The sequence below is a fragment of the Myripristis murdjan genome, chromosome 18 (genome assembly GCF_902150065.1).
Source record: "Myripristis murdjan chromosome 18, fMyrMur1.1, whole genome shotgun sequence".
Lineage (NCBI taxonomy): Eukaryota > Metazoa > Chordata > Actinopteri > Holocentriformes > Holocentridae > Myripristis > Myripristis murdjan.
This window is the reverse complement of record NC_043997.1, coordinates 27402470-27422167: the sequence shown is the minus strand read 5'-3', so window position 1 is coordinate 27422167 and position 19698 is coordinate 27402470. Positions and strand designations below refer to the sequence as shown.

The 19698-nt window shown below is 40.2% G+C and overlaps 1 protein-coding gene across 1 annotated transcript in view; it reads right to left on the bottom strand.

The window, feature by feature from the left end:
* Nucleotides 1–3755: 3755 nt before the first annotated feature.
* Nucleotides 3756–19698, bottom strand: part of ank2b (ankyrin 2b, neuronal) — a 119903-nt gene continuing 103960 nt past the window's right edge. Inside the window, 6 exon segments of the mRNA XM_030075794.1 lie at nt 3756–6496; nt 8559–8650; nt 9843–10031; nt 11718–11882; nt 12445–12528; nt 13165–13257. Coding sequence (XP_029931654.1) covers nt 6265–6496; nt 8559–8650; nt 9843–10031; nt 11718–11882; nt 12445–12528; nt 13165–13257 — 855 coding nt within the window. The 3' untranslated portion in view covers nt 3756–6264.

Here is a 19698-nt window from a genome sequence, read left to right as displayed (position 1 = left end):
TCCTTTTTTTATGTCATGAATTTTTTCAGAACTGCCATCAAGACTACAGACACAAGCTTGCTTTTGTTTTGGTGATATATAGATTTTGGTGAATGATGTAATTCGCTTTGCCCTTGCTTAATCTTGGGAGTATCTGTTTGAACTGAGCTGGCAAATCTGACCAAGCTGTTTGTCGTCGGCAGTTGGCACTAAGTTCGTTTACTAGGAATTTTAACTCTATGTGTAAGAAAGGGAAAAGAAAACCTGAGCATTTGTTTTGCTGTCATGTCTGTGTTTGCCTCCATCACTGCAGAGCAACGTGGGTAAAGTCTCTTATGATAGAATGTAAACTATAGATATATATATATGTATACTACTTAAAGGCCATTCTATGACTCTTGTAACGCTTTTAAAGGCAAATCATATTTTCATAAGGAAGTAATTATGTGAATTTTATTGGTTGTTAAATTTTTGGTTTTGTTTACTTTTTATATTGTGATATTGACATAGTAGGTGGTCCCTCCTCCCGTTGTTCCCTTCAGTTTGTCCATGTTGTTTGAACTGGAGCTTAACCCTGGGCAATGGTTTCTTCTAGTGCACGGACCCCCCGTCCCATTAAGCCTTTTAGCTGAGTCTTTACTCTCCAGCCCTGATCTCACACTAGACTGGCTCACAACACGTGTGACATCTTTCATACTGTGGGAGACGAGTTGAGGCGGGAGATAAACACAAACAAATGCCAGTTGGTTCAGGAAGTGAATTTTCCATTCAGTCTTCAGACTATAAAGGAACTTGGCAGATGCCAACAGTCTAACTGAGTCTGACTTTAAGAAATTTGCCTTATTCTTGGTTTCTTTGTCTATAATAGTACAAGTACTATCCATGATACTTTAGCAAGTTTCCACCAATCACAGAGGTTACTGTTATGATAGAAATATCATTCACTCCAAAGTTGGATGTCACTGGTAGCCAAACCAGAGAGGAGTAACTGGCGTCATTCTACAGTGCTGTTACTGTAATCTGTTCTAAATTACCCTGAAGAGATTCAGTCTAAATCTAAATGACTAGTTATTGTTTAGTATCAATGTTAAAATGAGATCATGAGGGACATCACCTGCAGTGCTGAAGGACATTAATAGTTTAGTCCCAGGTAAATGTCATTAAAGGACCATACCGGTGATTCTGCATGTTAAGTGGAATATCCATAATCTCTGCTAGTCTTTTCCTGAGGCCAACAGTGTATTTAGAATTCTAATTTCATTTTTCCTCCCTTTTATCCCACCACTGGTTTCCATTCATTCCACTAGGATATGAAAATGAACTTTCAGAGACTTTCTTCACACCAGTATTCCATCACCATAATAAAGTTGCCCACATTAGTTTTCCTAAAAGCAGCAGCACTGCTGTGTTTTGATGACTTGAAATTGGGCAGAGTGAAAATAGGAAACAGGAAAATAGTCCCTGGGAAACATTTGCTTTCCACAGCCAATTATCAGTTCTGTGGTTTATGAATGGCAATGATTTTGTTAGCAGTAACAAAACATTATAAGGTGGCTGTTTCAACCAATAATTCATGTTTGAAAACAGAGGGATTTTTATTACATGGTTTGTTGACAGGTAAAATGCTGGTATACTGTAGTAAATGAGCCAAACATTCATAATCACTGGTATGGTCCTTTAACAGTCTTGTGTTTTTCATTTTCATGCGTATTTTTTCTGATTCTGCTGTACAAAGCTCATAATTCATTCAGCAAGTAGTTGGCTGACTCGATTCAAACATTAACACACTTCATATTTGGATTTTCTGAAATGGAAAAAATGAATGTGAAATTTACTTCTGGAACCAGGGCCTGTGAAAAGGGAGCATACATGTTTTAGCTACATGATAAAGGCCCACTGGGTCACAGGGATCCATAATAATGTTTAAGGGTTAAGTTTTTATTTAAGACACTGAGATGTATTTGCATGGTGTATTTGGCAATGAGGTTATCTGGATTCTATGTATGAAACATGTTGGTATGTTTTGTTTAATCATACCCCCCCCACCCCCCACACCATATTTTAAATTTATCTTTCTAAGATGCGTTGAAAATCCCAATGGTACACTTGTGCATAATGTTGCCATAATGGGAAAGGACTGATGTATGTTTAAGAAATATCAAATAAAATGTGTGATTTATGCCAAAGGTCTTCATTGTTTTGTCATTCCTCTTTAGGATTTATGTGTTTGTGGCCAAGATTTAGCTGAACCTTCTGATCTACGGAATTTTGGAAGAACAAATTGATGTTTCCAAGGCCTTATGGTCCCTCTGTTCTTTTTTTCCCCCAAACATCATTTCAGAGAACATATTCAGCATGTACTACCAGATTCTGCATTTTTGCTAATGCACAAGAGGACATGGGCATTATGACTTTTTTCTTCTATACTCTTGATGTTAAGGGAACTTAACATCACAGTCACAGGGTTTGTGACTGTGATCATATGATCATATGTCAACACTAATGCAAACTTTGTTAGTGTTTTGTAATGCCTTAACTGGCATTTATATATTTAAATAGCCCCTTAGTAATTTGAAAACAATAACTACTGTTTGATAGTGTCACAGTGTCTTTTTTCTTTTTTCTTTTTTCTTTTTTTAAATTTAACTATCCTGCTCCCTTCAAATTTACTATCAGTTTTTATCAACTGGGGGCCATTCAGGGGAGCATTGAGAGGTTTAAACACTGAATCAAGGATAATAGGAGGGTTAAAGGTGATACAACTGAATATTTTTTACATTTTTTTTTTCAAAACAAGTGAAATGAGTTTTACTTAATCTCTTCAGGGTGAGGCTCCCTCAGAGCCTGACAGCAGGCACAACGCAGCGCAGTACTTCCCGCTGCGCAGGCCGTCCCGGGCCGTCCAGGCTCGGACAAAAATGTAAAAATTATGTTCGGGTTCGGTCACGTCAGCATTATGTTAGAAAAGTCTCGCATAAAATAAATACAAATGATGGACCTACTGGCTGTCCTGGGCATCGCCTGTACAGGAGGACATCTTTATACAGAGAACTTAGTGTTTTGTTTTGTCGGTTTTTCCCTGCTAGTCACCTCAGCCACACTCCACTGCAGCAAAACCTCACCGAGAAAAAGAAGAGGTGTGGTTTAAGAGTCGAGGAGAAAGAGATTCAGGCTGATTCTTTCTCTCAGTTTCTTTCAGGAGACTCTTTTCACTGGAATCGCTCTGATTTCAAATGTCAGCTCAGAGAAGCAGCGGCAGAGCCCTGCTCAGACAACAACAGCTTGTGTGGAAGTCATGAAGCACAACCTGTGATACTTAACTGCACAAGTTAGCCTAACCCGTTGTTATAATAATAATAATAATAAATAATAATAATAATTATTATTATTATTATTATTATTATTATTGTTGTTGGTGGTGTTGTTGTTATCATCATCATCATCATTGTGTGTATTGTATCATTGCATTATTTAAATGTACTGTATTTATTATTTGTTCAGATGGTTATATAAAACATTTGAAAATAAAAAGTCTGTCAGTGGGCTCATGGGCTATAAAAAATATTCCATGACATTTAAAAAGCCTTTTCCACAGCCTGTGACACCACAAAGTTGAGCTGACACATTTGTAGTGTTATCAAAAAATGTACATTTTTATATGTAATGTTAGTTTTGTGAACTTGAGAAGGTCTCCTCCTTTTCCGGGCTCAAGCTGACTTTGTTCAGCCGACTTGAGAAAAAATGTCTACAGTTTTGAAAGAATGACAGTCACTTCATTCACATTTGACACATGTACAATTTTATTTTCTGCCATGTACACACTGCAGCTGCTATGCCTTGTTAGCATTTTAGTTTTTTTTTTTTGTTTTTAGTAATAATTTGATAACTAATACATGCCCGCATAGATATTTGTACTGTAAATATGTATATATTGTTATCACCATGAAAACAAGATGCTTGTTTATCAAATCAATGGAAACTGTCTGACATTTCTTTTAGTTTCGCATTTGATCACACTCAAAGTAAATGGCAACGTGAGGACCGTATTGTTACATAGATAAAGTCTGTACCGTAAAGAACACCAAAGATACTTTGTCAGGCCATGCCAGGGTCTGACTTGACTTCTGTTATTGATCCAGAATTCAGTTGAGACCCTGTTTGTGTACAATGGCAAGTATTCAGTCAAAAAACAAAAACAAAACAAACAAAAAAAACCAACAAAACAAAACAACAAAACAATAACAAAAAAAACATGTTCTCAGTTCCTTCTCATTTGTCATTACTTATATCTTCAGAATACATTCAAACACACACCCAAACACACACACCGCTCACAGGTTCAAATTCTGGAGCACAGGAGGATCACAAATGGATGGCAATAAATAAAAAAGAATTCAAAGGAAATGCCTCGGTACTCGATCATGTTGTGCAGCTGAGTGGACGGAGGGCTCGCGACAGTCAGCTGGAGTCACTCAGTCTTTCAAACGGGATGCATGTGTCGGGCCCCGGGGCCTCCATCATCTCATACCAGTGACGACAAGAAAAAGTCAAATGAACAACAGCCATCAAATCAAATCATGTCCATCATGAGTTTGGTGTCTTTCTGCATACCTTTCCCAAATGTACAATCTTATCAGCAGGGCTCAGCATAAATCAAAACATAATTGAAATCACAATATGGCCAAGTGCAATGTCCAAATGGCAGGAGCTGCAGTTGTCTGATAAAGGTAACTGTGTGACAAAACGGAAATACATTTTCCTGGTGCTACAGAGATCCCCTGTCCTACACATTGTGTTTTCCAGATGTACTGAACATGTTTGGTACAGACTCCAGAAAAAAAATCACACCATTGTCATTTTAATAGCATTTTCAGTGAAAATGAAAATGCCAAAATGATATCACAACATCCGTGAAAATTAATCACAATATGTTTTTTTTTGTTGTTTGTTTGTTTATTGTCACCATATCATTCGGCCCAACGTACCAGGCTCGATCAAAGACAATCATATAACGGTTTAGGGTGAGAAGGGGAACGGGTTCAACAACACACATGAAGGTCGTGGGTGAAACGACAAGTTTACCTACAGATGTGATGAACCGAGAGGGCGACGGGTTAAGTGCTCAGTCTGCGCGTCAGGAATGACAAAATCATACAAGAGAACATTCCTGATCACTACTTTCTTTTTGCACGGCTGCAAAGCCAATGCGCTAACACCCCCCGCACACATACACACACACACAGACATATATACACACACAGAGGCGGCAGGTCTCAAAAATAAAGTGTGAATGCACAACACGTGTTAGAAAGACAGACACATTAAAAAAACAACAACAAAAAAAAAAAAAACAGGCATTTTACATCGTGGGAAGAGAAGAGCCCAAACTACACACACATGAAAATCTGCACTAGCGTTGTAAACAGAGCAGTGGTGGAGACGACAGGCTGAGTGATGGCTGAACGCAGGTGCTGGGCTCTCGCTGTCTCTGAGCTTCTGTGATTCCTAAAAAGAGTTGACGATGAAACACTGACGCATCCGTTCCTCTCGTAGTCATCCTCCCAAAGCTCCTCTAATTGATTTTGTTTTCTATGGAACATTAATCTCATCTTGACTGTGGCCATTCTGGAACTTAAACCTCGGGTGCATGTACGTGTACAGCAGGTTTTAGGTGGGCTAACGTATTAAATGCTTTGAAATTTTTCCTAGTCCAGGTGTGATTTTTTTTTTTTATCTCCTCTATGTACAAATGTTTACAATTGTCCTTCAAGAAGAGGCCCGTGCATGAGGCAAACGTCCAAGATGCCCCTCGACTTTGATCCACCTTTGCATTTTGTTTGCATTGTACCTTAATTGTACCACAGCAGCCAAAACAACACTAGGTAACAGAAAGAAAAAAAAAAAAAAAAACACATAGGGATACCACTGAAAAACACCTACGGTCATAAGTCACTCGCCAGAAAAACAGGGTCGCTATCTTTGGTCACAAAATGAGCAAAAGAGACACAATGTCGAAAGGAAGAAAAATTGTTAAAGCACAGAAATATTGTTCCATTATTCGCCACAGAGAGGAGGGGAAGAAATAAATCAATCAAAAAAACAAACGATCAAACAAACAAAAAATACCAAATCCATTGAGCAGCAGGACAATGAGGGGGCAGGAGATCAGAAAACATGGTGGTCTAGGGGGAGTTTACATCACCACAGGTGTCTGTGTGTGGCAGCAAGAAGGTGGGTGCACTTTACGGCAGGGATCAGCAGGGACAAGTCAGTAGAAGCAGCCGGTCACTCGAAACTCTCCTCCTCCGCCTCCTCCTCTTCCTCCTTCTCATCTCCGTCCTCCTCCTCCTCCCGGTCCTCCTGGCAGTAGCGTTGGAGCAGTCGGTGCAGATGCTGCTGAAGGGCGTCGGGCTGCAGGGCCTCCGGGGTGTCGTCCAGCCGCTCCAGGTGCACATGCTTCCCCTGGGCATCCCTCACCACAGTCCTCTTCTGAGTGCGCGACTTACGCATCTTGGTTCTGCGCAGGAGGGACAGTGGCAGGGAGAAGGAAGCACAGGTGAAAGAATGCTTACCGTATATCCCAGCAACTTCTCAGAGAATTGACCAGAAATCAAAAACAAAGTTTACATGCACAGAGTGGCCCGGACTGGACTGGCAGATCTCTGGGATCTTGGATCTGTGATTGTAAACCACCTTCTGCCCCCAGGATCCTGCTCAACACCCCTTTATCCCTCGTATGACCCCTGGACATTTTTGTCCATTTTCAAAATTCAAAACTCCCTCACAGACAGTCACCATCCTCACCAGAGTTGATTTTTGGTGAGGAGGTGTCATTCTGGGAGAAATTTCAAAATCTCAACTTTCAGCACAAAAATCCATTTTTTGACCCTGTAATGCATTTTTAACCTATCCATGACCCTTCGTGGACAAAAATGTCCATTTTCTAGAAAGTGACCAACAAAAGGTCACAGGGGGGTGATTTTTGGCAAGAGGTGGTAATTTTGGATTAAATTTGAAAATCCCAACTTTCAGCATGAAAATCCATTATTTGACCCTGTAATGCATTTTTATCACATCCATGACCCTTCAAGTGGACAAAAATGTCCTGGCATTTATCAATTTGTTATTCTTTGTACTTATTATCCTCAAAATCTTTGAAGTGACTCATATGGAGTTACACTAAATCATTTTTAACATGGATTTCAAGATTTTAACCCCTCCCAGGCCATTTTGAACACCTCTGGGTGCTGTTTCTAAAGAGGGCAAAACCACTAAAAGGGGTGAAAGAGGTGTACCTTAGAAATAAATTGTACTATCTACTGTACTGTTATTGTTCAAGATTTACTGTGTTTATTGTTGTAAATCAAATATAATATTTTTCTCATGTTGAACTCTCATTTTGATTTTATTTCTAAGGTACACCTCTTTCACCTCTTTCAGGTGTTCAAAATGGCCTGGGAGGGGTTAAAATCTTGAAATCCATGTTGAAAGTGATTTAGCGTAAGTCCATATGAGTCACTTCAAAGATTTTGAGGAAAAGTACAAATAGCAACAATAACAAATGGATAAATGCCAGGTGGACATTTTTGTCCACAAAGGGTCATGGATGTGATAAAAATGCATTACAGGGTTAAATAATGGATTTTCATGCTGAAAGTTGGGATTTTCAAATTTAACCCAAAATCACCCACTCTTGCCAAAAATTACCCCCCTGTGACCTTTTGGTGGTCACTTTCTAGAAATGGACATTTTTGAATCAGTCCTATTATTATTATTATTATTATTATTATTATTATTATTATTATTATTGCTATTGTTATTGTTGTTACTAAAAACAGGTACCAGGACTTTTTTTATGTTGGCACAATCCACTCTGCTGTAATTTGTTTATGTGTTAAAAGAGTGATTTTGGGAGCTGCTTTGCTATGGAAGTCAACAGAGATAGAAATCCAGTATTGTAGATGAGCAGCCCAGGGCAGCACAGAGCAGCTAATGAGGAGATTTCAGCACCAGATCACACCCAGGACACCCAACACTACACCACTACTTTAAAGGACCCAGTTTCTCCTTCCCCAAGTTATTCTGCACGAGTAACGACCATACCTGTCAACACTCGTTTTAACTGAGTGTTCGCTTTTGTTCCACTTTCTTCCGCCCTCCTCCCGTTTTGCCATTTCTCCTGTTAATCCCCTTTTTCTGACACCCATATGCAGTCCAGTGTGTTTTGTATCATATTTATATTGCCAGAGAAGAATGAGAGATGTGCCATGTTGACAAGTATGGCAATGACATTAATGTGGAGTCTCTGTCCATGTAAACATACCCATTGTTTCAACCACCCAAACCATGCACTTTAGCCCACATTTCATACGCAAAAATTGAAGACAGGCCCTGTATTACTACTTACCCTGCAAAGTACAAGCATAAATTAGAGTTCTGGCAACAGAAATAAATGTTAAGAGACAATACAGAATCACACCATGCTTCCATGTAAACCTCTAGGACACAAGGAAATGTCCACTAAACAAACAAGCATGTGCTTGGGGTCATGTCTTAACACTCCCATGCTGTACTCCAACCTTTTAACCACAGAACCGTCATCCTGCACAACCTCTCTCTCTACTAAATGAGGCAGGAGGATTTTCCCAAAGCCTCCAGCATAACTCAATGCCTGGAGGGGAAAGAACGAAGGAGGAAAGAGGGAGAGAAGATCACAAGGAAAAAAGAGTGAGAGTAAACACTAGAAACCTGGTTTAAAAACAATCTGCCTAATCAGTAGATACTGACAGGTGACTTAGAAAAAAATCTTAGTATAGGAACTGTAACTTGCTCTGGTGATCCGTGCTAATATTTTAACATACACTATGTGGAGTGATGGTATTCCATGAGATGAGAAGATTGACCTATTAGTTATTAAAAGCTGCTAGTGTTTTCTTTTATTATGTGGCATGTAGATTCACACATTTTAAAAATAAAACATCAGTATAGTTGAATCATCAATATAGCCGCCTATAGCTACTCACATCAGCCCATTCGTGCCGTGCCCAAGCTTAAATTTAAAAAATCCCTTCAGGTTACAGGCTCATACCAGTGACACTTTACATCGCAACAGGCCTTTTTGCATATCATGTGAGATTACTAAAGATTTCACAACATATAATAACACTTCGCCAAATTTCGTATTTGAATTTTTGGTTGAAACAGCCTACGTATAATGTTCTGTTTTTAGGCCCACAAAGCAGGCCAAACCCCAGAACTGAAAATTGGCTGTGGAACTCAAATGTTTCATCGGGGACTATTTTCCCACAGTGAGACCGCTTCACTCTGTACAGTTTCACGTCCTGAAAACACAGCAGTGCTGCTGCTTTTAGAAAAATGAATGTGAAGGACTTTATTACAGTGATGGAATACTAGTGTAAAGTTCATTTTCATATTGTAGTGGAATGAGTTGAAACCAATGACTGGATACGAGGAAGAAGAAATGATGCGGGAGTTCTAAAATACAACAGTTTGCTTTGGGAAAAGATTAGCAAAAATGTGAAGTGTATCGATTTTGTGGACATAACCTTAAATATGCAAAATCACTGGTATGGTTCTTTAAAACTGCTACAAGTTGTCATTTTCTCACTTTCAAGAAAATGTGAGTGGCCAACTATAACTCGACACACAAGAGTGTGTGCTAAAGTGGTAGCATGGAGCTCCAGAGCCAGCAACCTACCTTGATTTTGTTGTGTACGTTCTCACCACTTACATACACTCACCAAGTGGCAAGTCTCCCAAAAATTTGGCTCAGTCCTTTAAGACCCACAAGGGTAGCTTAGTGTATACTTGCTTGATCTTTCTAGTTTGGACAGTCTACTAACCTTCTCAAAGTCCTCTTTGGCCGAGGGGAGATCTGCAGCAAGCGTGGGGTCGCCCATCTGCTTCTCCATCCTCTCGCCTTTCACCACCGTTGTCTTGACAACTTTGCTGACCTTTCGACCTTGCACCGGTTCCACCTCAAACTCTGAGGTTGTGGCGGCACCCAGGGCCAGGGGATCCGAGAAGGTCAACTGGTAAAACATGTTCTTAACATTATGAACTTGAAGGTACCCAGTGTTGTCTTCCTTGCATACACTTGGCTTTGTTCATGTTCAAATTTGATCATCAAAACACTTAAGCTGCATTTCATTAGTTGTTTCATTTCCTCTTGATAACTTCCCCTCTGCCCTTAGTAAAATGTAACAAAAGACACAAAGACCACTTACGGGAGGACGTGACTGGAAGGGGAGTGGGAAGTGTAAATGGCGCCCACTTGCCTTTGTAGGCAGTCAGTGGCATTTTGCTGCTTTTTTTATAGGTAGAAACACCTGCTGACTCAAGGAGGCCATGTTGTTACACTTGCTCCAGATGATTGTACCATCAGAAATAGACAAACCAACCAAACTTACTTGAACCGTTTTACCGACAAATATAGGACAATTACCCTTATGAATGAGGTTGTGGATGGTTTTAACAATTTTTTGTTGATGTGGGTCCAAAACTAGCTCAAGAAATAAGTAACACTAGGAAGAGATTTACTGAGGCGCACTGTGGAGAGAGAATGGATTAAATCTTTTTGGGAACAAAAATTAATTATTATAAATATTGTAAACAAATGCAGGAATAAACATTCTACCAATGGGGATGATATTGATACATCTCTGGTAAAGAATATAATTGAGGGAATTGTGGAGCCACTAACTCACATATATAATTTGTTGTTAACAGGAACATCCCCAGAAAAAATGAAGGTGGCAAAAGTTATTCCATTATTTAAAGCTGGTGATAAACATCTTTTTAATTATTATAGACCAGTATCCTTGTTATCACACTTCTCAAAGATACTTGAAAAACTTTCATATTGAAAGACTGGATTTTATTGAAAACAAACTGCTAATGGACAGTCAGTATGGTTTTAGATCAGGATCAGGTATCATTTTATATATTATAGTGAGTTATACAACAATAAGTAATATGACAGCTGGGTTGAATTTCTATAGTATTAATATGGATTAGTATGGATATTGGTTTGTTTACACATTGAATAATTTTCCTACAAGTTCATCAGGAAATAATGGATAATTGCAATGCATTGCAATTAATACATACCTCTTCAGCGACCATGGTTGTTAACTTGCTCCCTCAGCCCTCTGAGGGTTGACCTCCCCAAGCTCACTTTAGTTTTTTCAGACAGATAAATTAACACTTAGGATGGCAGCAGGGATTTTCCCGAGGGCCAATGTTGAGGGGAAGTCAACAAGGGTGAATCAAACCGCTAACGAAATGCAGGTTTAATGTAATGCTACATTTAGAGTGTATGTCACCATAATGAAACTACATTAGATAATGATATAGTAGGCTTGTCTGACTTTCCATAATTTTTTTTTTCTTGGAAGGAAGCTGCCATTTCCAACTTTCAGACATCTCTGGAATGTGGCAGGACCATTTCTGCGTGACTGAACATGTCATGTGCTGCAACACGCTGGAGGTGCAATGATTTATGGTCGTTAATGTTCCCACTCTCAGTGACTGACAGGAAGGGATCTTTGTGTGAACTGTGTAAACTACATTAATGGGAAAGACTTGGTTTATATATAATCAATACTTGGGAGACCTTTAAGACATTGCACACATTTTGCACAGTCATTCAGTTAAGACTAAAGTAAGAGTGCCATAACACTGTCACAATAAATAATGCACAAGTAGATGATACTGACTTCTTTCTGATCTCCTTCACTTCGAACTACAGTCCTCTTCACAACTTTGGAGACAGCATCTCCCTCCTCTACCCGCACCATCTCCTGATGAGAGCCCTCCATGGTCACCTCCTGCCTCTCCACCCCATCTGCTGATACATATTTACGAATCACCTTCCGTGTGATCTGGTGGGAAGCACAAAAAAAGAGGACCATGTTCAGTTCAAGGTGATACTGCTTTAGAGCCCTTACGCACAGTTACAGTCTCCAAGGGCTACAGTTGAGAGAGGCCCCTGACCCAAATCTTCATAACAGACAAAAACAGCCCCACCCCAAACAATTTAAGTAAAAGTATTACCTCTAACCAAATACAGTCAAATATTTAAACAAAACAAATTAACCAAAACAAAATAGCATAAGACATAAGCATAATACACACACACACACACACACACACAAAAAACATAAATTGAAACCAGCATGTGGATGATATTTTACATTGTGCAGACTGAATGGGAACCATTAATATTGTAATGTAAAATGGTGACTGTGAGATTATATTACATTATGTATATATCTATGTAGGTAGGTATGTATGTATTATTTTTGTCCTCATCTTTCACCTCCTGTGTTTTGTTTTTTTTTCCCACCGCACTTCATTGAGATGACCTGTCTACTGTGTCCAGATCTAAGATTTTCCTTACAGGCAGTGTACAATGCATCACTGTTGTGTTGTATGTTCCCTTACTTTCTTAACTACCATGTTCCCATGCTCATCTGTGTATTTTTCCTCTGTCACTGTCTGTGGTGCAATATCTGGTAACGTGTCTGCCTGTAGAGAGAGAGAGAGAGAGAGAGAGAGAGAGAGAGAGAGAGAGAGAGAATATACTGTCAGTTCACACATTACAATCCTGAAAATAATGGCACATTTTTATCATAAAAGCATTTGACAATGAATGAGGAGAAAAGATTGAAGTAATGTGTTTTACTAAAATGTAGCTATAAAAAAAAAAATCCACCAATAAGACACACCGCCACCAAAGCTACAATTCATTTTCATTTTCAGTATAATTTAAAATTAAATCAATTCAAAGAGCCTCCTGTAGATTAAAAAAAAAAATGCAGAATAATGATAGAATACAAAAAAAGGTGGATGAATATGGAGGACAAACAAAATCAAAAAGCAAAATAATATGGCATGGAGTTCTTTCACCACCCTCAAAAATTTTACAGAAGAATTTCCAAGTTTTAAGAACACACATTAACTTTTGTGGCGATCAAGCAAATAAAAAAGCAGGCAGGGGACTTGACATTCAGTAGGATTTCAATCACCAGGTAAGTCAAGTGCCAAATTAAAAAGAAAAAAAAAAAAAAAAACCACCAAGGACTACTAAAACCTCTGCTAGCCAGTAACCCTGCATCACTCCACAGCACACTGGGGCTGGACAGCTCTGTCATGCCAGTTTACCTGGATGATAACTCTTCGTCGGACCACCCTGGTGGTCAGCACCTCCTCCTCTGAGCTATCAGAGGACAGCATCCCTAGCTCTTCTGCTATCTCCTGAGAGACAGCACACAGCCAGCATAGGTCAATATCACATGTTTACACAATTTTACTGCGACACCCTACTGCAGGCAATGGCTGTTCCTTCTTTTCTCTTGATTTGTTTAGTGGTCTTGGCCTTCATGTTAGCATGCCATAAAGGCTACTGTAGAAGCCAATGGATGAGGGATTAAAATGACATAATGTATACCTAACACAATAGTGATTAAAGATGAAGAGAAGGCACAGTTATGTATCACGTCAAAAGAAACAGACATGCATGGTTGGAAGTTACAACAAGCATAAAATGAAAAGATGCAAACAGGTGATGCAAATTTGAACAAGATTCATACAGTGCATGTTATATAATCTTTTCCTTAAAGACTGAGAAAATGAGGATCTGCAAATATATCACTGCTATCACTACCAACTGCTGAGGTCAGTGGCCATTTGATATTCTGAATTTCTCTTTGCCACACGTGTTATATTTTGTGTTATTTTAACATCTTACAAGTTTATGTACACATGCAACATGGTACCACTCATTAGCTTCACTGTTTAGTTTTTCATACAGTTTAAAGAGTTGACTTGTGTGTTTAACTTTTGATGATCTTCTGGGTTTTGAATGCAGCACCACAGCAATCAGCCTGACCAGGCAGGACACAAATCAGCACAGCAGGGTACTCATGCTCAGCCTCTTACCCTTTCCAGGGAATCATCATCATCATCATCATAGCCTGCCTGATCTCTGGAGGGAAGCTCCTCACACATTGGGAGAGTGGCCTCTGCTCTATACTCCCGTGAACCTTCCGAATCATAAGCAAAATCGCCAAGACTTTCGCTACCGGACGAGAAGCGTTTATAATCCTCCACCCGGAGGAAGGGGTGAGCTGTGTATTCAGGGCTCCCCTTGAGGATGCCTACATCGGGACTAGTGCCTGGCATAGGGGAAGGGGGCTCAGAGATATGATAGATGATCTCGCGTTCAAGTTTCATTTCTTCTGGTTCTGACACGTCAGAGAAGGCTTGTCTGCAGTCAAAGAATTCCAGATCTGAATCAGAGTGAGCTGGGGATTCAGATGCTTTACTGAGTTCTGCTGCTGGGATACTTGGTTCCTCAGGTCCAAAGGCAGAGAGAGTTTTCTCAAATTCTGATAGGACTTTGTTGAAGTCTGGAGAAAACTGTAAGCCTTCAGTGGTTTCATACTGTCCCTCAGTGGTGCCTTCAGTTGCACCCTGGCCTAAGAGGGTGTCACTAAACACTGGTGAGACAGGGCTCAAATCGTCCAAGGAAGCTTGAGTACATTCAGAAACTCTCAAGGTCTGATGTCCTGAAAATACTGCTTCATAATCTGGAGGCACCAAAAACTGACTCGACATTGGTGAAAAAAGTTCACTGGACTGTGCCTCTTTAGAAGACAATTCCCAGTCTGAGTGGTCAAGTGATCCTGATTTTAGAGGGGATGCCTTCTCAGATTCAGGTAAAACTGGGGTCACTGCTCTGTGGGTTGTGAATGAGTTCTGGTCTGGTAGCTGGAGGGGAGCTGATTTCAACAGCTTCCCACTTAAAGTTTTTGTACAATCAGCAGATTGCACACCTAATTTACTGAGTTCTTGTATTTCTGTTGTAGTAAATACCTTGCTTGGCACCTTATCCTCTGGTTGCAGCTGTGTTTCCTTTGGCGATTGGTGAGGAGCCTGTAAGTAAATGTCAACACTATCTGAATCTGAAATTCACTTTAAATCAGTGCATAGGTTGGCATGCACCATTAAAATCAGGAACTAGAAGGTGCTTCATCCTCAAAATATCTTCTTAGATTAAGAACACTTCAGCATGTATAGTATTTGAAGCCATACCATGCAACTTTAAAAGCATCCCAGTCTCAGACAGATTCATCAGTTCAGACAAATCCATTAGTAATATTTCAATTCAATGTTTTCACATACACTTACACATCTACACCATTAACTACACTCCATTTTGTCATATTAGTTATCATCCAGACATGTCCTTTTATGTCACGCAGTTATTTTTCTCCATCCAAGTGACAGGTTAATGCATTCATCCATGGCAAGTGAAGCAACTCTGCAAAGTTTATCATGCTTTCACCCTTACCCTTTGTGAGGTTGTCTTGCTTTTTAGTTCACCATCACTCAAGTGTAGGATCTTCTCTGCCTTTCCTTTTAGATCCTGCCTCTTTACTGGTAGTGACTGTGCAGCAAAATCTATATAGATCTTCTCAAGGTCTTTGTCACAAACAGTGGTTGGTGAAGTTGATATAGTTTCAGCTTGTTCTGATCGATGTTGCATCCATCCATCATATGCACATACCCTTTCTGATTCTGATCTGGTCACGTTTGACCAGTCTGGTTTGATATATCCCTCCTCAACCTTCTCACTAGTTTGAGCTGATAATGGGGCTACAGCCATAGGTTTTTTGTTCAGTATTAATGGAAACTGTTCTGGCAGTGAATGAGATGTCACATGACTCAAAAGTTCTGGTTTAGAGACTAACCTCTCATCATATTCATAATGTGAACCTAATTCTTCTTCTGACTCAGCAGATTGAGGGGTCAATGGCCTTGGGCTATCATCAATCCAACAGTCAATAGGTAATGCCACGAACTCAGTGTCAGATGACAAAGATATTGGTGAAGATGACCTCTCCCCAGGGGAAACATCCATAAAATAGGAAGATAATATTCTCATGAATTCAGGCACTGGTGAATCAGGCAATAATTGTCTGAATTCATGGACAGATGATATGGATTCAGGTGAGGATGGTCTTTGCTCAATCTCTGTGGGACTTGATGTGACCACCAACTCACACTCTGAGTCAGATCCCACTGATTCAGGAGATGATGACCTATGTGCTGTCCACATAGTGGTGTACTCTACTGCTGACACTGTAAACTGAGGAATAGGAGAATCTGGAGACAGTAGCCTGTTCTCATTGAGCTCAGACATAGAGTCTGGAGACAATGCTCTTTTTTCAACCATTTGCATGGCTAATTCAACTGACATGGGTATATATTCAGTCACTGACTGAGGTGATAATGGTCTATCTCTCTCAACCTGATCCCCTGACAACTGAGATTCTGAAGATGCTGGCCCACAATCTGGAAACAGAGATTCCAAATCCAAAGGTGCATAATCTATATCTGATGCTACTGTTTCTGATGAAGATGATGCTGACCTCAGTAATGTTACACATTCTGGCAGTGCACTCCGAAATTCAAGTAAGGGAGAGTCTGGTGAGAGTGGTCTAAACTCATTGACTGATGTTGCTGATTCTGGTGATGAGGCTCTTATTTCTGCCAACATGGCTGATGCAGGTGACATGAGTCTGTGTTCTGGGAAAGACTCTTGTGAAAGGCATAGATCATCTTCCTCTGCATCAGATATTGATACAATCATCCATTCATCATCAGAGTCTTTAATGACCTTAGGGGCAGATGTTTCAAATGCATACTTGGCTTGCCTGTCAGGATTTGCTAGAGGATGAAATACATGTTCAGTAATTAGTGGGGATGACTCTGAAACACCTTTATCAAATACAGCTTGCATACTTGTGCAGTGTAAGTCATGATCCATATTGGCTGTCTCTGTTATAGTGAAAGGCTCTGTGGCAGGAGCAAGTAAATCAGTTTTAGTTTTGACTTCAGTATCTTGTTCATCATTTGGAGCACTCTCTACATATTGTATTGTGCTACCAACATATTCCATAAACCCTGTTTTACTACTGAAAGTTTCCCCTACATATTGAGGGTCACGTATCTGAGAAATCAGCTTCCATAGCTCAGCGTCGTAAACAAGGTTATACTCTGCCACTAGAATGGCTGATTCTGGCGGAGGTGTGGGTGCCACTGATGCAGTTGCAGTCACAGCTGCAGTTGGGATGTTTAGTTCAATTACTGATGGTTTAGATGGCATCAGTAATTCATCTTTATCTGACTGAATAGCATCAGCTGATGCTGCCCTCTGTTTTCTACCCAAAGATTCTACAGTTTCTGTTAAGTCACCCAAATCTGAAAATTCAGTGGGTGATAAATCTTTCACAGTCATTGAATACTCTACAAATGAATGTGTAAAGTTAGGTATTGGTGATTCAGGGGACTGTGATCTGCACTCATTATCTGATCTCACTGACTGTGGTGACAATGGCCTTTTGGTCAGTGCCACAGGTGACAAGGGTTTGTATTCTTGTATTGATTCAGATGGTTCTGTCTCTATTACTACCGATTCAGGAGAATCTGGTCTATTTTCAATGCCAAAATTCCAAGACATCAAAAATTCACTCAAAATATATTCAATATCTGATACATCTGATTCAGGGGAGGTGGATCTGTACCCAATATCTAAATTAGTTTGAGGTATTGCTGGTCTGTATTCAGGTATGGGTGAATCTGGTGACATTACTCTGTATTCATCTCCAGATCCTACTGAACCTGGTGATGATGCTCTATCCTCATGAACTAGCGATGCTTGACATAAAGCACCATATTCTATATCTGAACAAATTGATTCAGGAGATGCTGATCTAAGTCCGACAATGGATGGAGCTAGTTCCCCTGTACCTGTAAATACAGGTACAGGGGAATCAGGTGATAGTCTGCTGTATTTACCTATTGATGCTAAGGACTCAGAAGATGAAGGTCTGCCTTCAAAGACCATTGAGAAAGGTAATTCAAATTCCACCTCCAAATCTGACAACACTGACTCAGGTGAACAGGATCTATATTCCAAGTGTGACACCATGGACTCCTGTAGGGCCTGCTTATAGTCAGGAATGGGAGAGTCTGGTGAGAGAGCTTTTAACTCATCTCTAGATGAAGTTGAATCTGGAGATGTTGGTCTGTCCTCAAAAAGCCATGGAACACACAACTCAGTCTCCAAATCCTCAACTGAACCTATTGATGCAGGTGATGTGGATCGACATCTTACTCCTAGCATAGCAGGCTCAGTCTGGGTGTACTGGGGGAGTGGGGAGTCTGGAGACAAGCAGGTATATTTATTGGCTGACACCACTGATTCTGGGGAATCTGCTCTGTCTGCAAAATCAAACATTTGAGAAATCAAGGGAGCATATTCCACATCTGAAGCCACTGATTCAGGTGATGAGGACCTGTAATCCTTAATGTTAACATATAACTCCAGTAAATCTTGTCTGTACTCAAGTATAGGGGAATCAGGTGAAAGTATTCTGTACTGATTTACTGATGCTATGGACTCAGGAGATGAAGGTCTGTCTTCAAAGAATGTTGGGAAAAGTAACTCCATTTCAACGTCTAAATCTGATGATGCTGACTCTGGTGAACAGGACCTATGTTCCATGTGTGATATAGTGGACTCTCCTAGTGTCTGCCAAAAGTCAGGAATAGGAGAGTCTGGTGAGAGAGCTTTTAACTCATCTCTAGATGTAGTTGAATCTGGAGATGTTGGTCTGTCCTCAAAAAGCCATAAAATACACAACTCAGTCTCCAAATCCTCAACTGAACCTACTGATGCAGGTGATGTGGATCGACATCTTACTCCTAGCATAGTAGGCTCAGTCTGGGTGTACTGGGGAACTGGAGAGTCTGGAGACAAGCATGTATATTCATTGGCTGACACCATTGAGTCTGGGGAATCTGCTCTGTCCACAAAATCAAACATCTGAGAAATCAAGGGAGCATATTCCACATCTGAAGCCACTGATTCAGGTGATGAGGACCTGTAATCCTTAATGTTAACATATAACTCGAGTAAAGCTTGTCTGTACTGAAGTATAGGGGAATCAGGTGAAAGTAGTCTGTACTGATTTACTGATGCTATGGACTCAGGAGATGAAGGTCTGTCTTCAAAGAATGCTGGGAAAAGTAACTCCATTTCAGCTTCTAAATCTGATGACACTGACTCTGGTGAACAGGACCTATGTTCCATGTGTGATATAGTGGACTCTCCTAGTGTCTGCCAAAAGTCAGGAATAGGAGAGTCTGGTGAGAGAGCTTTTAACTCATCTCTAGATGAAGTTGAATCTGGAGATGTTGGTCTGTCCTCAAAAAGCCATGGAATACACAACTCAGCCTCCAAATCCTCAACTGAACCTACTGATGCAGGTGATGTGGATCGACATCTTACTCCTAGCATAGTAGGCTCAGTCTGGGTGTACTGGGGAACTGGAGAGTCTGGAGACAAGCGTGTATATTCAATGGCTGACACCACTGATTCTGGGGAATCTGCTCTGTCCGCAAAATCAAACATCTGAGAAATCAAGGGAGCATATTCCACATCTGAAGCCACTGATTCAGGTGATGAGGACCTGTAATCCTTAATGTTAATATATAACTCCGGTAAAGCTTGTCTGTACTCAAGTATAGGGGAATCAGGTGAAAGCAGGCTGTACTGATTTACTGATGCTATGGACTCAGGAGATGAAGGTCTGTCTTCAAAGAGCACTGGGAAAAGTAACTCCATTT